The 19,795-nt window shown below is 39.4% G+C and overlaps 1 protein-coding gene across 2 annotated transcripts in view; it reads right to left on the bottom strand.

Moving 5' to 3' along the window:
• Positions 1-2,033: 2,033 nt before the first annotated feature.
• The window catches only part of LOC131682084 (uncharacterized), a 74,641-nt gene continuing 56,879 nt past the window's right edge, over positions 2,034-19,795 (bottom strand). For both annotated transcript variants that reach the window (XM_058963290.1, XM_058963291.1), the window contains exons 11-15: positions 12,581-12,699; positions 12,201-12,511; positions 11,774-12,137; positions 11,538-11,708; positions 2,034-3,466 (exon numbers count right to left, since the gene is read on the bottom strand). In XM_058963290.1, coding sequence (XP_058819273.1) covers positions 3,225-3,466; positions 11,538-11,708; positions 11,774-12,137; positions 12,201-12,511; positions 12,581-12,699 — 1,207 coding nt within the window. In that variant the 3' untranslated portion in view covers positions 2,034-3,224. The remainder of the gene's footprint in view (positions 3,467-11,537; positions 11,709-11,773; positions 12,138-12,200; positions 12,512-12,580; positions 12,700-19,795) is intronic.

Raw genomic sequence — 19,795 nt, 5'->3', positions numbered from 1 at the left:
GAAAAGCTCATTAATTTACTTTATTTTTTTAGTAGTTGAAAAAATTATTGGCTTACACCAGAAAATCGAATAACAGACAAATGGTTTCCCGGATAATGCAACCTGTAATGTATTAAATACACCTTAAGTTTGTTTGAGAATTCATGCACAAATAGCTATACAAAACTGAAATATATCATGAACCCGTTAACAATATATTATATAAATGAAAAGCAACTGAAAAGACAAATCACACCTTGGAATTTTACAAATTGAATAGAGCCAAATTGATACATTTACATTTACATATTTTATTTTAGATTCGATTACCCGGGGTAAGATTTTTTAAATCCCCGGATATTCAAATCTGACCTGTTTATTATTTGGAATAAATTTCCCTTATTCCACAGCAAAACAAAAAAAAACTATGTGTGCATACTTTGCATTTATAAGATGTGAACAACGTTCTTAAGAAATGATACTTGAATTTGGCTTGATTTTTTAAATCCCCGGATAGATCTGAAAACTGCAATACAAACTAGTTGGACCCACTCACATTTGCCCGAAAGGTAGACTGAAAATATTGGTCCTAAAGTTTGTTTGTGTAAAGGCACTCATGAAGTCATTTGATTTGAAATTTTACTAAAATACTACAATTTCATGTTTGATTTTACCTATGCGGAAACCAAAGAGAATTTCCACAGATTTTAAATATTGATCTTTCTACCTAGAGTTAAAAACTAAAATGTTTTCTCAATCAGTAACATATTCACTTTCCAGACTGATTGCTGGAAACTTAATTTCTTTTTGAAGTTATGACTAAAGCTGAATACTTTACAGGATACCTTGACTTATACTACTTTGTCAGAAATCATATTTTTATTAATTTTATAATGACGGGACATTATTTTGAGCATTTCGAGACAAATGAAAAATACAACCGTCAAACTGGGAACTTGCAACACTTCTGACTTCTGTTAATGTAAATTTAGCAACGGTAATAATAATTTTAACAATTTGGAGTCAAAAGTCTTAAAATTATGCAAAACATATGAAAGGTGTTGACCGAATAAAAATATTTAAAATCAACATTTTTTTCTATCACGCATTCCTATTTGCTTTTCAATTCAATTTAGGCGCATATGTATTTCCATACCTGAATAAAATTTTCAAACTAAGCTATTTAGTACTAAGTAGCGGAAAACTTCGACACTTTAGTCTTTCAATGATACTTTTAGTAATACAAATGTGGAGGTTACAATCCAATCGCTATTAATCGTTAAATAGTTAGTCTCAATATTAATTTTTTTTTAGTTTTTAGAAGAGAATTTTCTCTTATTTTTAAAGAATACAAATGACCGGACGATATTTAAATTTCGAAGTGCAGAAGAATCTTTTTAATTTTGATACTGAATAAAGGTCAGTTAACTTCAAACATAATACTCGGACTGAGATTGTTTGATGTAAGAGTTGGCTAAGATGTACAATTCGACTCCAGTACTAACGCCAATTTAAATACATTCATTCATCTATTTATAATTCCTACTTGCATACCTACTTAATCCTTCCTTACTGTATAATGTATTACAGATTCTTCATAAAATACTTGGTATTCATGCATATGAACGCACCAAATTGCTTTGAGCCACTTAACAAGCGACAGCAATAGCGCGGCGATAATCGCTACCGAAATATAAGCTGCCGTGTTTTACGAATTTAAAAACACTCGGTACGGTGCCTGCCTAGGTGCCTGCCGATGTCAGAAACACCTCGGTTGCGGTGCCTGCCGATGTGAGATGCACCTCGGTTACGGTGCCTACCGAAGTCAGAAACACTCGGGTCGGTGCTTTACCGAAGCAACGAGCACGGTGGTTAAATATCATGCGCTGGCACCGACACCGGTGCCTTGGTATCGGCGACCGGTGTCTGCTGTTGAGCACCGGTACGGCGTGCCAACTTCAATCCTCTTGGTGGCGTGTTTATTGATAGAAGTGCCCACCGTGCAGCACCGTTCGGTGCTTTTGCCATGCCTGGTGGTTGGTAATTGAAACACATTGTTTTCTAGTCAATTTAGATATATTTGAGCATTCACAATGATTATGTTTGTGTGTGAGTGTTTGTGTTTGTGGAACAGTTGAAATTTACGCTGACTACAGGAATCGTATTGTTTGACACACAAGCAGCAATATCAGAGATTTATTATTTCAATATGTTTCAGTTCTGACAGCGATAGTAGTTTAATCATAAATAAATAAATAAATTACACACAATCCTCTATATTTACAATAACGGGGGATGGTCATAACTAATGTAAGCTGAAAAAGTTGCACAAAAATAAACACGATCTCGCGAACACAGCTAACTACACACCATTTTGATTTTCGCTTCTCCCTTCAATTATTATTTATATTCAAATTTGCAGTACCATTCAATTCGTATGCACTCAGAATTTATGCGAAAAATAACTATGCATATCAATAAATTACCTACCCTCCCAACGCAATCATCCCTCATTCGATACGGTGGGTTGCCTATTTACCGGAATCTGAAATACAAAACTTTAACAGGTTCGGCTGAATAACGACCTTCCACCTGGTCGTCCCACCACATTGGATAATTAACGATAATCATTCATGTCATTATGGCAAGAAGGATACTACGTCACAGTTCGACAGTAAACAGGAATTACGACAACGGGATACTCCTATTTTCCGGCCTACAGAGCAGAAAACAATTTACATTTGCTACGCTGTCATTTCCTTTATCAGCGGTCCATTTGTTAACATTAATACGATTGCTATTATCATAGATTCAAAATCGCAGTAATTGATTTTTCCTCCCATTCATAACAATTTTACACCGAGAGCCAACAAGCAAATGAAACCTAGCGTGCTCGAAAGCAAACAAAAAACCGATACAGCTTCTACATGTAAATATTTTCGGAGCAGGAGAACCCAAGCTTTATCCTCGTATCGCTAGTGTTATTATTATTATAATTATTATTATTACATATGTTATCTCTGATGTGCCATCTCTGCAGTTAACTTTTAACAGTCAATGTGTTTAATTCATGTCTTCATTAAAACTTGATTGATCCAGGCTTTGTGAAACACTAACAGCTATCGCCTAGTTCGAGTGTAGTTTCACTGATATATGTATATATCCCCCAGCATTACAGGATAGAAACCATCTCGGTTTGAATTGTGTGGGTTTGTGTTTTTTTTTGTAGGTTGTATGCGTCTGGCTTAATTGTCTCGCTTGAAGATACCCTTGGCGTCACTCCGCACGTTCACGGCATCCGGATTGACACAGGTGGGAATGGCATTCGACCACTTGCCATTCTTGAGACACTTGAGCATTTTGGCTCCCCGCAACTCCAAACCGGCATCACAGGTGAACGTGATACTTTCGCCGATCGAGTAGTAGAATTTAACCGATGACATCCGACCGCTGATTGCTGTTCCCGGGTACGAACACGCCTGGACACCTGATATGAATAGAAGCAAAATTGCGACGGTCAATTAAAAACAATTCTATTTGTAATCCTATAATTTAAAGAAATTTTAAAGGCAAAACAAAAAATTGGCACCTTTGACCCTCCGGAAGAGGCGCGAATGGCTCACTGAACGAGCACCCGCTGGTGCCCTAAGACAATTTCGCTAGATTTTCAGAGCCTCGTGCACTCAGTGCACTAGCACAACTGCTGGAAGGTTAAACTAACACAGACGTTCCATGCCAAATAAACGAATTGAATAAAAAAGCCGATCAATTGAAATTGTAGACATTTCCATTAGAGTGGCTCGCGGTTGTATGGAAAAACTTTAAAATGATTTAAACTAGGGTTAATGTGCGAGTAATGGACACCGCAGTAGACGGTGCTAACAATTTCAAAGAATTTGGAATCCAGTTGTACTTTTAATGTAATATTCTATCAATTGATGATACCAAGCCTTTCAAACAATATAATGCAAATTTACAGCATTTCAACTTGATTCCTTTAGTAAAATTCGATATTTCGAACTGGTATCCATATCCCTATAATGGACCCGTTTTCCTATTATGGACCCAGGGTCGAATATGCGCATTATGGACCCGGGTCCATTATACGCATATCCAACAATTAATACATAAAAATATATTTTTCAGTTTTCTGGTAATATCAAGAGTCATTTTAGCACAGCATTATAAGAAAAATATAAAATATGAAAAATAACAAAATATTGTTATTCTTTTCTTTCATTAAATATTTCAATGGCACTCGAAACCTTTGACTAATGAATTAAATTTTTAATTGATCTGATGCTGATTTCAAAGGCGAACATGACTTTTAAATCAAGCGATATGATTTGTATGACGCTTATGAGTAAGGTCTGCATTATAGAAAGTCTTACACAAGTTTACGAAAATTATAATCGGATCTAAACATGTTCGGTGTCTAAAGACAACGAATATTTTGTCATTTAATAATATTTTAAGATACCAAATACAAATTAAAAACGACACAGCTTCTTGCATCATTTTGATCAGTTCATACAATTGCTTGTACATTCATGTATAGCTATATCTGAAGCGTTTTGAAGAAACCGTAAGTATTTTTAGCTGACAGGGCCCATAATTTACATGATTTAATCACCAACTATTTAATTTCTACTATTTTCCTGAAAAAGTTCGATAAAAGTACTTTGTATCTTTAGTTTTGTTTTATATTAGGACGTAACAATAATGGACATGAAATTGCCTGGATATATGCAATATATACAAGATTTCAAACTATATTATCTTACTTTAAAATAATTACAGCTCGTTGATTCCAAGAAAGTTATTCGAAACAGTAATCAATGCTACATTTTACGGTATTTACTTTAGTATAATATAATCAAATTTTAGTAAAGCTTCTTGAACGTTTAGCACCATCTTTTTTCTAAATCAATAAATTTATTCTATTACATTTCAATAGAAGGATATTAGTGAATAAATTGCAATCATTCTGCAACCCTGTGCACGACGAATTTGCTAAAGTATTACTCCAGAATTTAATTTTTCGTGGTTATTAAGTAATCTTTTCGGGCTATCCATGTAACTATTTTGTACTCCGCGATACTTCACAGTAGAGCGTGATACATCAAATTGTCTGTACGCCTTATTTTTTGACAGAACATGGTTCTAGTTGCTCGAATGAACTTTGAATTCTAGTCGCTCGAATGAACTTTGAAAGCATGACAGACTTCATGTATTTGTACCTACTGTTATTAGTTTTTGTCTATTGATTGGTGTAGGAACCACAAATTTTGTTGATTGAATACTGAGAAGCTGCAACATTTTCAATATGATGGTTTCAATCAATGTTATACTGAATCCTCAGAACGTTGATAACTCTTTTTAATTCTATTAGTTGCTATTACAAGTTTCTAGTTATATTAATGTGTCAGGAGTGCATAATGCGCAGATACCTAGTTTCACATGATCCCATAATGCACCCCCAGAATTTCAATATAAATTTTAAATTATCTTAGTTTGTTAGATCTGCATCGCAAAAGATTGTGTTTGTGTTAGGTATTAACCAGTAAAACAATATCTTTTTCATGCGTAGTTTATTTACATCAGAGCGAAGTATTCTTTTTATAATAGTAAAACAATTACTTACAAACCCTGTGTCATGCTGCACTGGATTGAAATTGAGTGCAAATATTTGTATTTGTATAAAAAGTCCAACTGACAATTTGCCTAAATGAACTGAACTAAACTAAGTTAAACTAAACACAATTAAACTAGTGACAATACACGACGACGAAACTGCGAAGAATTCACGACGAAGTCGAAAATTTCAGCAAACTCGTTGAAGCGACGACTCATTGCTAAAATCGGACTGTTGGCAGCGTAGTTAGTGCTGCGCATTTCAGAATGCAGCAGGGCTCGTGGGCGAAGAGAACGGGTAGGCGCGTAGAGGCTGATTTGCGCTAGTAGCTCCGGATCATCATATTCAGCCAGCAGAATCTTTGACACGAAAGTAGCCTGCGCTGCATGTCTCCGATGCGTTAAAGTATTAAGTCCTAAAAGACGACAACGGTCCTCGTACGGTGGCAGGTTTAATGGATCGTTCCACGGCAATCCACGTAACGCATATCGGATGAATTTACGCAGGATTGCTTCGATCCTAAGGCTCCACGTTGCTTGATAGGGGCACCAAACGACGTTTACAAATTCCAACTGCGGGAGCACCAATGAGCAATAAAGATCCTTGAAACACAGAGGATCCCGAAATTTACTGGAAATTTTGAAAATAAATCCCAGTAATCGATTGGCTTTGTCGATGGACACAGAGACGTGATGGGTATACGTTAGCCTTTCATCAAGAATGACTCCTAGATCCTTCACGTGGTCAACGCGTTGCAGCAGATTTCCTGCGATGTTATAGTTGAAGGTAAGCATATTTCTCGTTCGAAAATAGCTGATGACAAAACATTTTGCAACACTAAGGACCATCATGTTGCTTACACACCAGCTATAAAAGGTGTCGATAAGATGCTGTAGCTCACGGCAATCGGCTTCATTTCGTATAACAAGAAAAGTCGTCGGCAAAAAAACAGCTTTCCTCCACGCCTTAGAACGAAAACTGCATCATTCACGAACAGTGAAAAAAGCAGTGGACCCAGCGTACTACCTTGAGGAACTCCGGAAGTGTTGATAAAGGATTTTGAAACAATATCGCCAATTTGAACAACGACTTCACGGTGTACAAGGTAGGATCGAAGTCAATGGCAGAATCTAGTAGAACACCCTAGCTTATCAAGCTTTGTTATCAGTATCTCATGATTAACTCTATCAAAAGCTGCCTTTAGATCAGTGTAGATAGTATCCACCTGCAATTTCTTAGACAATTGTTCCGTGCAAAATGACGTGAAGCAGACGAGATTCGTCTCGACCGAACGTCCGGGGAAAAATCCGTGCTGGGATGTACTGATGTAGTGTCGACAAGCAGAAAATAACGCTTCGTTGATGATTGATTCAAATACTTTAGATTCGACTCCAAGCGAAGTGACTCCGCGATAGCTCTCCATGTTGCATTTGTCACCCTTCTTGAATACCGGGAACATTATTGAGCGTTTCCAATCCTCCGGAAACGTTTGCTGCTGAAGCGATAGGTTAAAAATATATGCAAGTGGTGCTACAAGTAAGTCCGAACATTTTTTCAATACAGTTGAAGCTACAGCACTGCGGCCGGGTGCATAAGATGACTTGGTTTTCCGGATTGCAGATATAACCATTTGTTCGGAGACAGTAAACACATCCATATCAACAGCACAAGCAGGAACGTCACGAGAAGCATTTTCGAGTTCGATTGCGGTTGGCGAGTCAGCTGAAAAAAACACTTGAGAAGAATCTAGCAAACAGCGTACATTTCACCACAGTTGTCGTAGCTTCTTCGCCGTCGTAAAGCATCCTTGATGGAAGTCCAGTTACTTTTCGCTTCGTGTTGACAAATGACCAAAAGCCCTTCGGGTTTCGGCGTAGATTATTCTGCATGCGGTTTACATAGCGTTTATACAGAAGCTTGTTGTAACAACGATACTCATTACTGGCAAAAGTGAACATGCGCTTAGAAAGAGGACACCGTCGATTTGTGTACGCACGTAGAGTTTTTGCTCGAGTACGTTTTAGCTTTCGAAGAGTGCTGTTTGACCAGGGCGGCTTGCTAGGAGGCTGACATTTAGGCACTGAGGTCTCAACACAGTTCAGTAGTAGTCGCTTGTAGAGGGCAACTGCAGCATTAACCCTTTGGGCATACAGTACACTCCAATTAATTTGCGACAGAGAACTGCGTAGCTTTACAAAATCAGTTTTGCAAAAGTTGAGACGGTCGACAGAAACAGTTTCTATGTACTGAACTGAGCGAATAGTGCCAATTGAGATTTCAAGCGCGGGATGAAAGTTGTCAAGTGGAACAATCACGCTGGATGCTTCATTGACGGAACATACAGGTATAATAGTCTCACTAACAAAAACGAGATCCAGAAAGCGTGACTGGTGATTGGGAATCATGATTACTTGACTTAATCTGTTGAAAGCAAATCCGTCCAGTAGCATACGACTGGCGATGGTGGTTGTCGAAGCAATCGGGTCAGGATAAGCGTATCCGTGTCGTGACGGCACCCAAATGAGCCCTGTCTGATTGAAATCACCAAGGACAATCATCACGCCATCCGCGCCAGCTTGTGAAGAAGCGTTATTCACAGCATCAATGTGAAGTTGCATGATATTGCAGTCGAGTCGCTTTTCAGGAGAATATAGGCAGCACCAATATAAAAGTTCCTCGATGGAGTTAAACTACCTACATCAATCTCACATGAGGCAAATGCGGTGGAAACAGCAATCAAAACTCCTCCTCCACGACCGCGAATACTGTTGCCACTATTTCGGTCCGCACGGTACACGGTGTAAGCATCGCCGAAAAACTACACTGATGTTATCCTCGCATCAAGCCATGTTTCGGTGAAGACGCAAACATCGTAGTCACCGTCCACAGCAGCTAAATACACGTCATCAATTTTCGTCTTAAGCCCTCTCGCGTTCTGATAGTAGATCCGCAAACCATCAGCGTCATGTGTCATGTGCTGCATACCAATTTTCAGGACTGCGAGTTCGATGATCAGCATAACCGCGAGTGACGCGGGGAGAGCAGGATGTACTGTTGTCCAGAAGGGGAGCAAGCAGCGGTGCGGAGGGAATGACCGAGTTATGACTGTTGTGTCCAGCAGCTGACTGCAATGGGAGGCGTACTGAGCGGACAGATGCGATGCGATCGAAATTTTCATTTTGACATTGAAGATTCGCTGCAGCGGTAGAGTCCATAAGTTGTGTTCATCATCAGACTGTAAGTGAAATTTACATTCAGGGTGTGCAGTATCTGGAAGTGCTTCGGAAGGACATATACCCTTCTTGGCTTTACCTGATACAGAAGAAGTCGCCGATTCGTCAGGTAGAACGAGATCGCTCGCCGGGGTACAAGAAGTTGGACAGACGAGTTTATCCAGAATAACTTGGCGCTACTGTCCACCACCAGATGGATTCTTCTCCGCAGCAATCCTGATGATAGGTCGTTGAATTTTTGAATTGGTCACAAATTCACGGAAGTAGATGTTCTCCGGCCAAGAGTCTTTGGACAGAGCCTTATCCCTGTATGATTTGCTAACGCCAACTTTAAAGGTTATGAAGCTCAGAGACGAGAGATCCTTGTCCTTAGGAACTAGACGCACTATTCTCGATTGCAGATCCACCCCCAGACAGTCTTTTACAAGCTTAGAAATTTCATCATCCGTCGTGCTGTGATCGAATGCTGTCAAGTAAACCCATAAGACCTCCTCAGGTGGTGAAATTGTTTTTATCGTTTCAAACGCAGCTTTGGATCCACGAATATTAGGGATTTTTGTTTTGAGCGGATCATCTTCACGTTTGCGCTTGGGTGTGTTCGAAACTGGATTATATGCAGCAATCCCTTTCCTTTCCTTCCCTTTCCTTTATCAATTTTGAAATGAATTATGGTGACAAAACACATTCTAATTTTTGTCTAAGCCTTAAAGCTGTCCTGTAACCAACAGTATACGTTAAAAACAGTTATTAATGTAGAATAATTGACAAAAAGCGTTAGGGGGTCCATTATTCGCAAAGGGTCCATTATAGGCATACAAACCCTAGCTGTACATAACTTTTCAAGTTCCTTTTGTGGTCACAAATGGCTGTGCGAAATTTGGGAGTGATTGATCGCTCCCCGGGTTTGCGCATTGCTTTTAAAGTTTGTATGGGATTTTATATTTTTATCTACCCGTATTTCCGACACCGCAATCCCGATTGAACCGAAATCGATAGCAGCTATCTCTCAGAAACAGAGGAAATATTTTTTGCCACATAGACACACAAAAAACCCAAACATTTTCCAATCTTGTTGAGTCGACTTTCCGAGACTGGGTTTAAAATTTGAAGTTTGGAGCGATTGCATAACCTTTCTATATGAGAAAGGCAAATTGGTCAATCTGAAATCATAAAAATTGCCCCATGTTACCGAAAGTAGAGCGAGTAAAGTGATTATGACGCATAACCAAATACATCACGTGGTTTCCACACACACACCCTAAAACGATACTACATGTAAATCGCACGTAAACAGGAACAAACAAAATAAGCCGAAAATCGAAATGTATTCCTATCGATGTTCTCAAGACAGAAATTGTTCAAAATTGTATCATATTTTCTTACACATAGTTGGGTGTTACAAAATTAAATATCTCGATACATCAAATCTAATCAGATGTATTCAATAGATACAAATTTGTCGGTCATTGGTGCCGGTGAAGATTTTTTTTCACGCATGCACTAATAACTCGAAACCAAAACTAAACAAAGTTCATTTGACTGTCCTTTTGGGCATAGTTGCCAGAGCTTCGGTCGAAATTAATTTATTTGCCGTGGGTGCAATAATCACTTTTTGTGGTTTTTAACCGTTTATGTATTGTGATGGAAGAGGTATATGGGGAATTCCTACGGGACCACACTAATTAACTAATGTCAGATCGGGATGAAATTCAACAGCAGCCAATTGAAGCATTGCAATAATCATTTCAAATTTGGAGATGGTGGACATCGGTGAATAATTTTATGAGGAATAGGCGCTAAATTAACTGTGAACATTGGCAAGTTCTCAGGACTGTGGCACATACGTGGCCAATGTGATCAAAGCGTCTTGTGATCTGCAAATCTATGTAATTTAAAACCAATTTTAATATGTTTTTCTTCATCGAGGTATCATGGTTGTTCCAGTTTATATGGGGATTTACTTCATTACCGCAAGTCTAATCCAGTATGTCGTATCAGTAATAAATTCTGTAGCAACCTATGAATTTCATTTGAGACTAAGTTTTAGAAAATCGGTTCGATTATCTTCAAGTAACCGACGCACCGATTGCCGAACTCAACGAATTGAGTCGAACGGTATAACTTTCGGCCCTTCATGCCTCAGTTAGACTATCTATTTTCATTGTGATTGCACAACATTTCTATATGAAAAAGGTAAAATATTTTATATGGGAAATTCACATGTGATCGGATTCTTTTACTCAACTCTGGAACGAATACTTTGTTCAAACGAAATTCGATAGCAATCAATGTGAATATTATACCCTTCATTTAAGACTAAGATTATGAGAATCGAGCCAGCAATATATGAGAAACAAGTATGAATCTAATTTCAAATTCGTTTTTTGAGATCTTCAACAGTTCTCAATGTAGTCAAGGAGACTTTGATTTGCAATTACTGATCTGTGCTGTGATACGAGCTGAGTCGATTGGTATAACAGACTCAGCACTCCGGGCCTCGGTAAAATTTTCAGAGTGGTTGCATAGCCTTTCTATAGAAGAAAGGCAAAAAGACGTATGAAAATGTAGTACTATTAATAGATTTGTATATTTTTGACGTAATATAAAAAAGAAGCTTCGAAAGTCGGAGAAAATCGCTATCATCTCTCCAAAACTTTCAGTTTCCGGGTGTTATAAAATTCAATACTCACACTGCGGCAAGCCTCCCGACCATCGACCATTGTCTTGACAGGCAATGATGGGTTGACCTTGCATCATGTACTCTGGATTGCAGTTGAATTGCACCACATCTCCCGCCCTGTACGGAGGCGTTCCTTGGGCGTATCCATTCTGCGGTGCTCCTGGATGAAAACATTGGACTTCTGCGTAGAAAAGAAGAACTTCTGCTATACCTATTTCAATCCATCAATGTAAAAAATCAACCCACCGACACACGTTGGAAACGGAGCACCCCATTCGCCAGAAGGCAAACAGATCGCCTCACTAGGTCCTCTCAAACCATACCCTGGTGGGCAGGAAAAAGCAGCACGTCCACCAACCTCACGTGAAAGTATTGCGACACGAGGTGCGGAACCATTACTGCTCGCCTGAATGGGAACTTCCCCACATTCCACACTTTCGCAAACGGGGAGTGGTGCACTCCAATTACCACTTGGGAGACAACTGCTTTCCGGTGTTCCGATCAAAGCGTTTCCATTTGTGCACGAAAATAAGACGCGAGTTCCCATCATTGTTTCCGAGGTACTAGCCGATAAACCTCGACGAACTTGGATTTCGTTACAGTGTACAGGCTGTTTAGATGGAAATCGTAGAACAAATTAATCATAATTTTAAATAACACCCATTTTGCTAACCTTTACAATGACCTCCACTGAATGGGTATGTCTGGCCGGAGTAACACAGGTGAAGATGCCCGAATCATCCTTCACAGCATGCATGATACTGATCCGATACTCTAGCTGTGGATCTCGACCTTCATCAGAACTCCAACCCTCCGGATACTTCCTGTAGTCGTGACTGACGTTCCATCTTGGATTGCCAAACCGCCTCATCCACAGACACTCCAGATGAACCGTAGTCCCCGGGTAAACGATCAGTTTTCCATCGTTGCTCTGCGCAATCGGTCCGTTCTGGTGGCGAATCAAAATTGTGGGTGATTTTTCCACTAAAATCAAGAGTTGTCAAACGAAAATTAATTTGAGCCTTTATTATTATCTAACATTGGTTATCCTACTTGCGTAATCGTTTTCTTGATTTAAACCGAAGCAGGACGGCTTCTGACCTGTCCATTCCGAATGAACACAAGTTCGTACACTGGTGCCGATCATGGCATACTTCCCTATATCTACACATCTGAAAGAACGTAATTAAGTAAAATTAGAAATATGTTTTCAAGCGGTACTCATTTATATTAAGAAAAGTTAGACTTTTTATCTTTGACTTGACTTCATTAAAATCAGGAGCACATGAAATGTACTAGTTAAACTCTGTTAATAGAAATATAACATATAACAATGACACCTTGTTGTTCAAAGCTAAGGAAAATCCTAGTTAAGTATTCCCGCTTCGCCAAGCATAGCGAAGCAAAATTAAACTACTATGTCTCCATGGACCTATTGGAACAACACAGCCTTTCTCATACATCGTCTGCAACATGCTACTGCTTTGAAGTTTGGCAAAATAATTGGGACTAGCGAAAATGGAAAAGTTTGTGCCACTATGTATCGTTAGAAATTAAATTTAATTTGTGTACCTACGAATTACTCTACCATAAATCCAGTGAAACATAACAATGAGCTTAGTTGCATAATGCTACGTCGCTTCATGAACTCATGTTCAAACTTCGACAACGTATAAGTTTTTTAGAAATATCCCACACATACGAAAATATTGGGATTGGTTATACAGCTTACGTCCGATTGAGTTATTGTAGCATTTGGTAGAACATCCTTTACCATGTAATTAATGCTTTTGCAACTGCATGAATATTAATATGTACCTGTACTGTTATTATTCTCATGTAAGCGGCCAAAAAACAAGTCAAAAGGGCAGACCATGCATCCCGAAAACCGTTAAATTATGCAAATTCGAATGAAAAGTCGAATATAAACATCATGCTTCAAATATGGATGAGGTCTTTTATGTAAAAGTTAAAATAGACAATATTTTGGCGATATGTATTACTCTAATCGAATGAAACGGGCTTAGTGATGCATAATATACCTTTCCAAATTTTACCCTTAACCGACACTAAATGAATAACAAATTTGGAAATCAAAAAGTATATGACATTGTATTATCTACTCCAGGACAAATCAGACCAACCCCTCTCGCCTGACTGAGAAGAGTAAAATACGTCAGACGGTTCACCCAGGTTTACCCCATTCACAAAGAGAGACGGCAGGCAATATATACTCGCTAGGGATGGAAAACGATTGATAAACAGGCGTCCTATGATAAGCGATGAAGCATGCGAGGGTAGGCTAAACTGGTAACAGGAACAATGGAGGACGCACTTGCTTTTATCCTATGCACAGTGGGACGTTTCGCTAGACAAAATATGAACGTCATATTCATATATGTACATTATATTTTATATATGAAATAATTTTTAGTAGTTAGTGTTTGAATTTCAATGGGTAGTTGAATTAGAAAACAATGCTTTTATCATTTTAGTGCGACATAACTTTTCCAACTCGCTATAAAGGAATGATTATTCATGAGGAATTCCACGAAGATCCGTCCGAAAATCTTTGAAATCGTGTCCGACCATCTTAGATTCCGATGAAAATTACACGTTTCACCAGCATGGCAGACTAAACATTTTCCACATTGAATAAGACTATTTTGACTCGAGAGCAATGTTTTAAAAAGGCGTAGACGTTTCTACGGGCATTAATTTCAAAGAATTGTTGTTCGATTACTGTATTTTAAACAGCAAAACTATCTGAGAACGTGTTACAGGGAAATACACCGAAACAAATGCTTTTCATACAAAAAAAAATTATTGCAAACCAACTCATTTATTTAATTTTTGTATATTTTGTCAACAAAAACCTAAAGAGAAATGAAACATTTTGAATGTAATTGAAAAAACATGATGGAAAACTTATCGGTAAAAAGTTTTTCTAACAATACAAAACTCTAATTTTATTACAGAATATAATTCTAAATATCGTTTTAAATCGAAATGAATTTAAAAAGAATCTCCCAAAATGCGATAGTCGTCAAGATATTTGGAATTTTGCGCGTGTAATTATGTCCTTTTTAAAAATTATTAGCGTTACCCCATGATAAATTCTTTACGTATGGTTCAAAAAAAGTTTCCATCTTAAGTGGTTAAATCTACTTGAGCCTCTAAAAATACAGTATATTCGTGATTCTTTATTTCTTAATTATTATAATCTTTTGTGACACAATATGGCTTATAAAATAATACGACTTTTTGACTTTTTTTTGAAATCACTGATGTACCACCCCCCCCCCCCCCTGCTGCGTCGTTCCATATCATGTAAAATGACTCTGGCCAAATTTGAGAGAAATCGGTTAACCCTAACACCACCCCCAAATGTCTTAAAGTGCTTTGCTTTGGATTATTTGCACCCCGCGAAGAATTCCGGAAGACACCGCAGTGTTCTTCTCACACTATGCCACTTTCCTATTCCTGTTAGCTCTGGCGGAGAACAATGCTCGGTCGGCTTATCCTCCACAGCGAGAGTGGCTGGTGCTTTTGAATACTTTGTGGTTAACCGGGGAAGTGAAAGTCTGCACAATTTACAGTTTAATGTGAACTACACAAACAAGTGGTGCTAATGCTTTGCCAAAACAACGGTGAAAATTGGATAAGTTTGCAAGCAGTGCTAATTTGATAACCTGAGTTATCAAAGTTATAAACGGATTGAAAGAGTGTAAACGTGTTTCTTTTCAACCCAGTAGGTAACAAAAACCGAGTAATGTACTCTAAAGTATCTAGCGATCGATTTCAATCAAATTTCTGTCTGGTTTCAACGTTTTCTCATGTTTCTCTTGAAGCCTATCGCAGGTCAGTAGAAATCTCCTGGTAAAAGATTCAGCAGAGGTGGCAACCCTAGAAGTTGGATGCTAGTGCTTGACATTCACAAAGGGGGTACTCCGCTTATCTCATGTATATGAACCACGTGTGAGAGTAGGACAAAGTTTAAAAAAACTGTTTTAATCCACCTAGTGGTGCAATTGTTCCTTTCTCATTTACCAAAGCTGTGTTCAATATAACATTGTGAAAATATCTATTGCATTCTTATTACAGTGCTCATTAAAGCATAAGAGTCCCATATGGATTTTCGTCGAAAATGAATTATCTGTTGGATTGTATTCTGAGTCACCACTGAATCACAATGTACAAATAAGGTTTTGTTTAGAATAAAAAAATGCCAAAACATGGTGGTCCCAATGTCCCATTCATAGCGGTTTTTTGTCGGCTTGCTGTTTCTCAATATGGGACTCTTATGCATACATGGGCAGTACACTTGGTAATTATGCACGAGTGCGCGACTGCCACGAACATGACGAGCAGTTTGTCGACACTGACACTTTAAATAAACAAAAATATAATTTTTAATTGACTTAATCAGCGTGCAGCTTCATGTTAACATATTTTGAAATGCGGGGTGGTGGGGAAGATTAGAGGGATAATTAGTGGGAAAGGAGGATGCGTTGGGAGCAACCTAACATATTTTTTTAATCTATGGGTGGGTGAAGGAAAAGCGGATGTGATGTTGGTTTGAGATGGGGAAGGGGGGGGGGGGTGAGAAAGTTGGGTAGGGATGTAAGAGGAAGCAGAAAGAAGGGGGGATTCAACAGCCAACTGCATACTATACCTTCCATTTGAGACTAGGCTAGTGAAAATTGGTTCAGTCATCACCGAAGTGGCTTTTGTTCTAGAAAATGTCCGGAACACAGAACTTCCGCAATAATCGTTAGTGGACAATATATTCCAAGAATCATTGATTCACCAACAGTGATCTAGGACAGCGAACCGAAGTAATTTGATGTTCATTTGAATAGATTTTTAACCTATGAGGTATTACGATTATACCGGTGTATATGAGAAATTCCTATGTGACCGCAATAACCAACCTGTACCTCCGGAACCAAAAGTGAGTACTGAATGTAATTCAATAGCAGTCAATGGAAGTATAATATCTTTCATTTGAAATCAAGTTTGTAAAAATCGGTTGAGAATTCACTGGAAAATAGCGGTGATATTAGCTTACTAGAGCTTTGCGAGTTTCCCTGGGGCATCAATAACTGTCTTAAGTGGCCAATGTCGTCAAAGCTACTTTGATTGGTCAGTAGTGACCTAGACCCGCAAATCCAAGTAATGTTGAACCTATTTAAATATGTATCACATCATTCGGACACCATGGTGTTACCAATTTATAAGGGAATTTGCTGTGTGACCGTACTCTTCAACTCGTAACTCCAGAACTGGAAGTCGGATCAACTAAAAATTCAATATTTAGCAGCTTATGGGAGCGTTATACGTTTGTGCAAATCGATTAAGCCGTCTCTTAGAAAATTGAGTGACATTATTTGACACACACATACAAATATACATAAACAGATATGTACAGGGGGTGAGCGTAGCGTAGTTGGCAAATCGATTGCCTTGTACGCAGCGCACCTGGGTTCGAGTCCCGACCCCGCACATGGGGTTAGAAATTTTTCATAAGAGATTTTTATAACCCGAAGAGGCGAATGACCTTAAGGTTAAAACCTCTATAATCGAAATAAAAAAAAAACATATGTACACACAGACATTTGGCGATTTTGACAAACTGAATCGAATGGTAGAAAAGACTCGGCTCTGCGGGCCTCGGTTTAAAGTTTGAAATTCCAACCGATTGCAGATTGCATAAGCTTTCTATATAAGAAAGACAGCAGTCCCAAAAAGTCCTTTTTTCTCAAAAAAAATTTCGGAATAACATAAAAACTCAACATTTCATGCATTTTAAAGACATTTGGCATCAAAAATACGAATTTGATTTCTGAAATTCATGGGGTCCCCCTTTTGAAATAAAATTTTTAGTTCCGACTTATATGAGAATTTCTGATGTGACCGGACGATTCGTAACTGATGCGATTTTTTTTTAATTTTGAAAAATAGCCATTCTTCCGGAACCGTCTATGGTACCGTCATTTATCACCGTATACGCTGAAATCGGGATTTGCTGCGTGTTCGTACTCATCACCCTGTAATTCTGGAGTTAGAAGTCGGATCAATTAGACATTCAATAGCAGCCATTGGGAACACTGTACCTTTAGATGTTAGCAGTTGTTTATTATGAAGGATTTGACTCTAAGGGTCATTCTCTTCCGACTGTACCTTTCATTTGAGACCAAGTTTGTAAAAATCGGTAAATAATTCGCTGAGAAATAGGTATGACATTAATTTAGGGGCTTGGTAAGTTCCCCGGGCAGTGCCGATGTAGAGACGGGGGGGGGGGGCAGGGGGGTTTGGGTACAATATTTTGAAGCAATTTGAAAATATTTAACATGATCAACAAAAATATTTTAAATGGAATTCTCAAAGTTTCATTTGCAAAAGTTGTGAGAATATTTCCTTATAGTGAAAATTGGTGACAGACCTCTTCACCTACCGGTCGGCTTATTGTGAAGACTAGGTCTACCGCCAAGGACTACAACGAGTAGATCACGGCGAAGTCAAATGGCTCCTGGTATCGTGACAAAACTGGGAGCTTATTGGTTCACGAAACGGACATCGGTACCGAGAGAAATTCCACCACATTCTGTAGTCATCGACAGACGCCAAACATGGACTGGAAAGTGTGCGAGAAGTATCCCCATAGCGACCACCAAGCGATTCGCTACCACGGCTAATGGAGCCCTGCTGCAGCATGGAGAAGGATGACCGGCAGCAAAAGTGGAAGACGAAAGTCTTTAACAAAAACCTCTTTGTTGAGTCACTTCGGTGAAAAAGCGGAATCAAGTACGTTGATGCGGCTGATTTAACAAGAAGGATTGTGACAATACAATGCCACGAAAACTGGAGCCATGCAGTAGACGGTGTGCAGCTTACTGGTTAAATGAGTAGTACGTTACACGCTACTTGTCTTAGAGCCAGAAGGCGTGCTCAGAGAGCAAGATCGGAGAGTGAGAAAGGAGCGCATGCGACGTTTCGAGAAGGTAGTGACGCTTTAATATTGGAGATCAAGCTTAGCAAACCAGTTTACCATAAGTAGCTGTGCTGAGAAGTCGTCGTGATGAAGATGATGGCCCGTCAACACCGGCTGAAATATGCCCGGGTAAGCTAAAGATAATCGTTGAGAGTCTCTTCCCAAAGCACGACCCAACTACCTGGTCACCGACATCGTACTGCGAAGAAGAAGGTGTAAACACAGCCGAGTGGCAAGCAACTAACGACGAGGTCAAAGAAGCGTCGATGTGACTAAAATCAAAGAAATCCTCCGGTCTGGATGGAATACCAAACGTGCGCTGAAAGCTGCGATCCTGTCATATCAGGACATATACAGGATGCTACTGCAGTGTTTAGATGATGGAAATTTCCCCGATATGTGGAATGTACAGAAGATAGTGCTGCTGCCAAAATCAGGGAAATCACCGGGCCATCCAACCTCGTATAGGCTAAAGCCGCAGCGCTGCACAGAAGAATGACCCAAATCCTGAAGAACTACTTCCAGAGTAGAGTACTGCTGTACGAGACGAACGAAGGGCAGAAGTCAATGCGAGTTGCAGCGGGCGTTCCTCAGGGCCCCATTTTCGATCCAACTCTTTGGAACGGGATGTACGATGGAGTCTTAACACTGCTGCTGCCCGGGAAAGTGAAAATCGTGCGTTTCGCGGACGGCATGTCACTCACGGTGATGCGTGAAATACTTGGAGAAGTGGAGGTATCTGTGACGGAGACAATAGATGCGTCCGAGAGCTGGATGAACGGGGTCAAGCTGCAAATAGCAAGACGGATGTGTTGTTGGTCAGTAACTGCAAAACGGTTCAGCGGATACAGATCACCGTCGAAGGGCACGTGATTACATCGAAGCGTGCACTGAAGCAATTGTGAGTGATAATCGACGACCTGTGGAGCTTTAACAACCATGTTGATTACACCTGCGAAAAGTCGGTCTGTTATCTATACTGCGATATGGGGTTCCAACTTGGAGTGCGATGCTGAAAACCAAGCGGAACCTCGAAAAGTTGAACAGGACGTTCCGGCTAGTGATCGGACGATTGCGTACAGAATAATATTTTCGGAGACAGTATGCGTTTTCGCCGAGATGATCCCCATCTGCACCACCCTGGCGGAGGGTATCAAGTGCTACAATGAATGAAACGCATGAAACGTGAGGAAGATGATGATCATCGATTCGATGGTTACGTGGCAGCAGCAATGGGACAATACGGAGAAAAGTAAGTGGACCTACCAGCTCAT

This window comes from Topomyia yanbarensis, chromosome 2, assembly GCF_030247195.1.
Source record: "Topomyia yanbarensis strain Yona2022 chromosome 2, ASM3024719v1, whole genome shotgun sequence".
Lineage (NCBI taxonomy): Eukaryota > Metazoa > Arthropoda > Insecta > Diptera > Culicidae > Topomyia > Topomyia yanbarensis.
The sequence above is the reverse complement of the archived record's forward strand: the minus strand, read 5'-3'. Positions and strand labels throughout refer to the sequence as shown.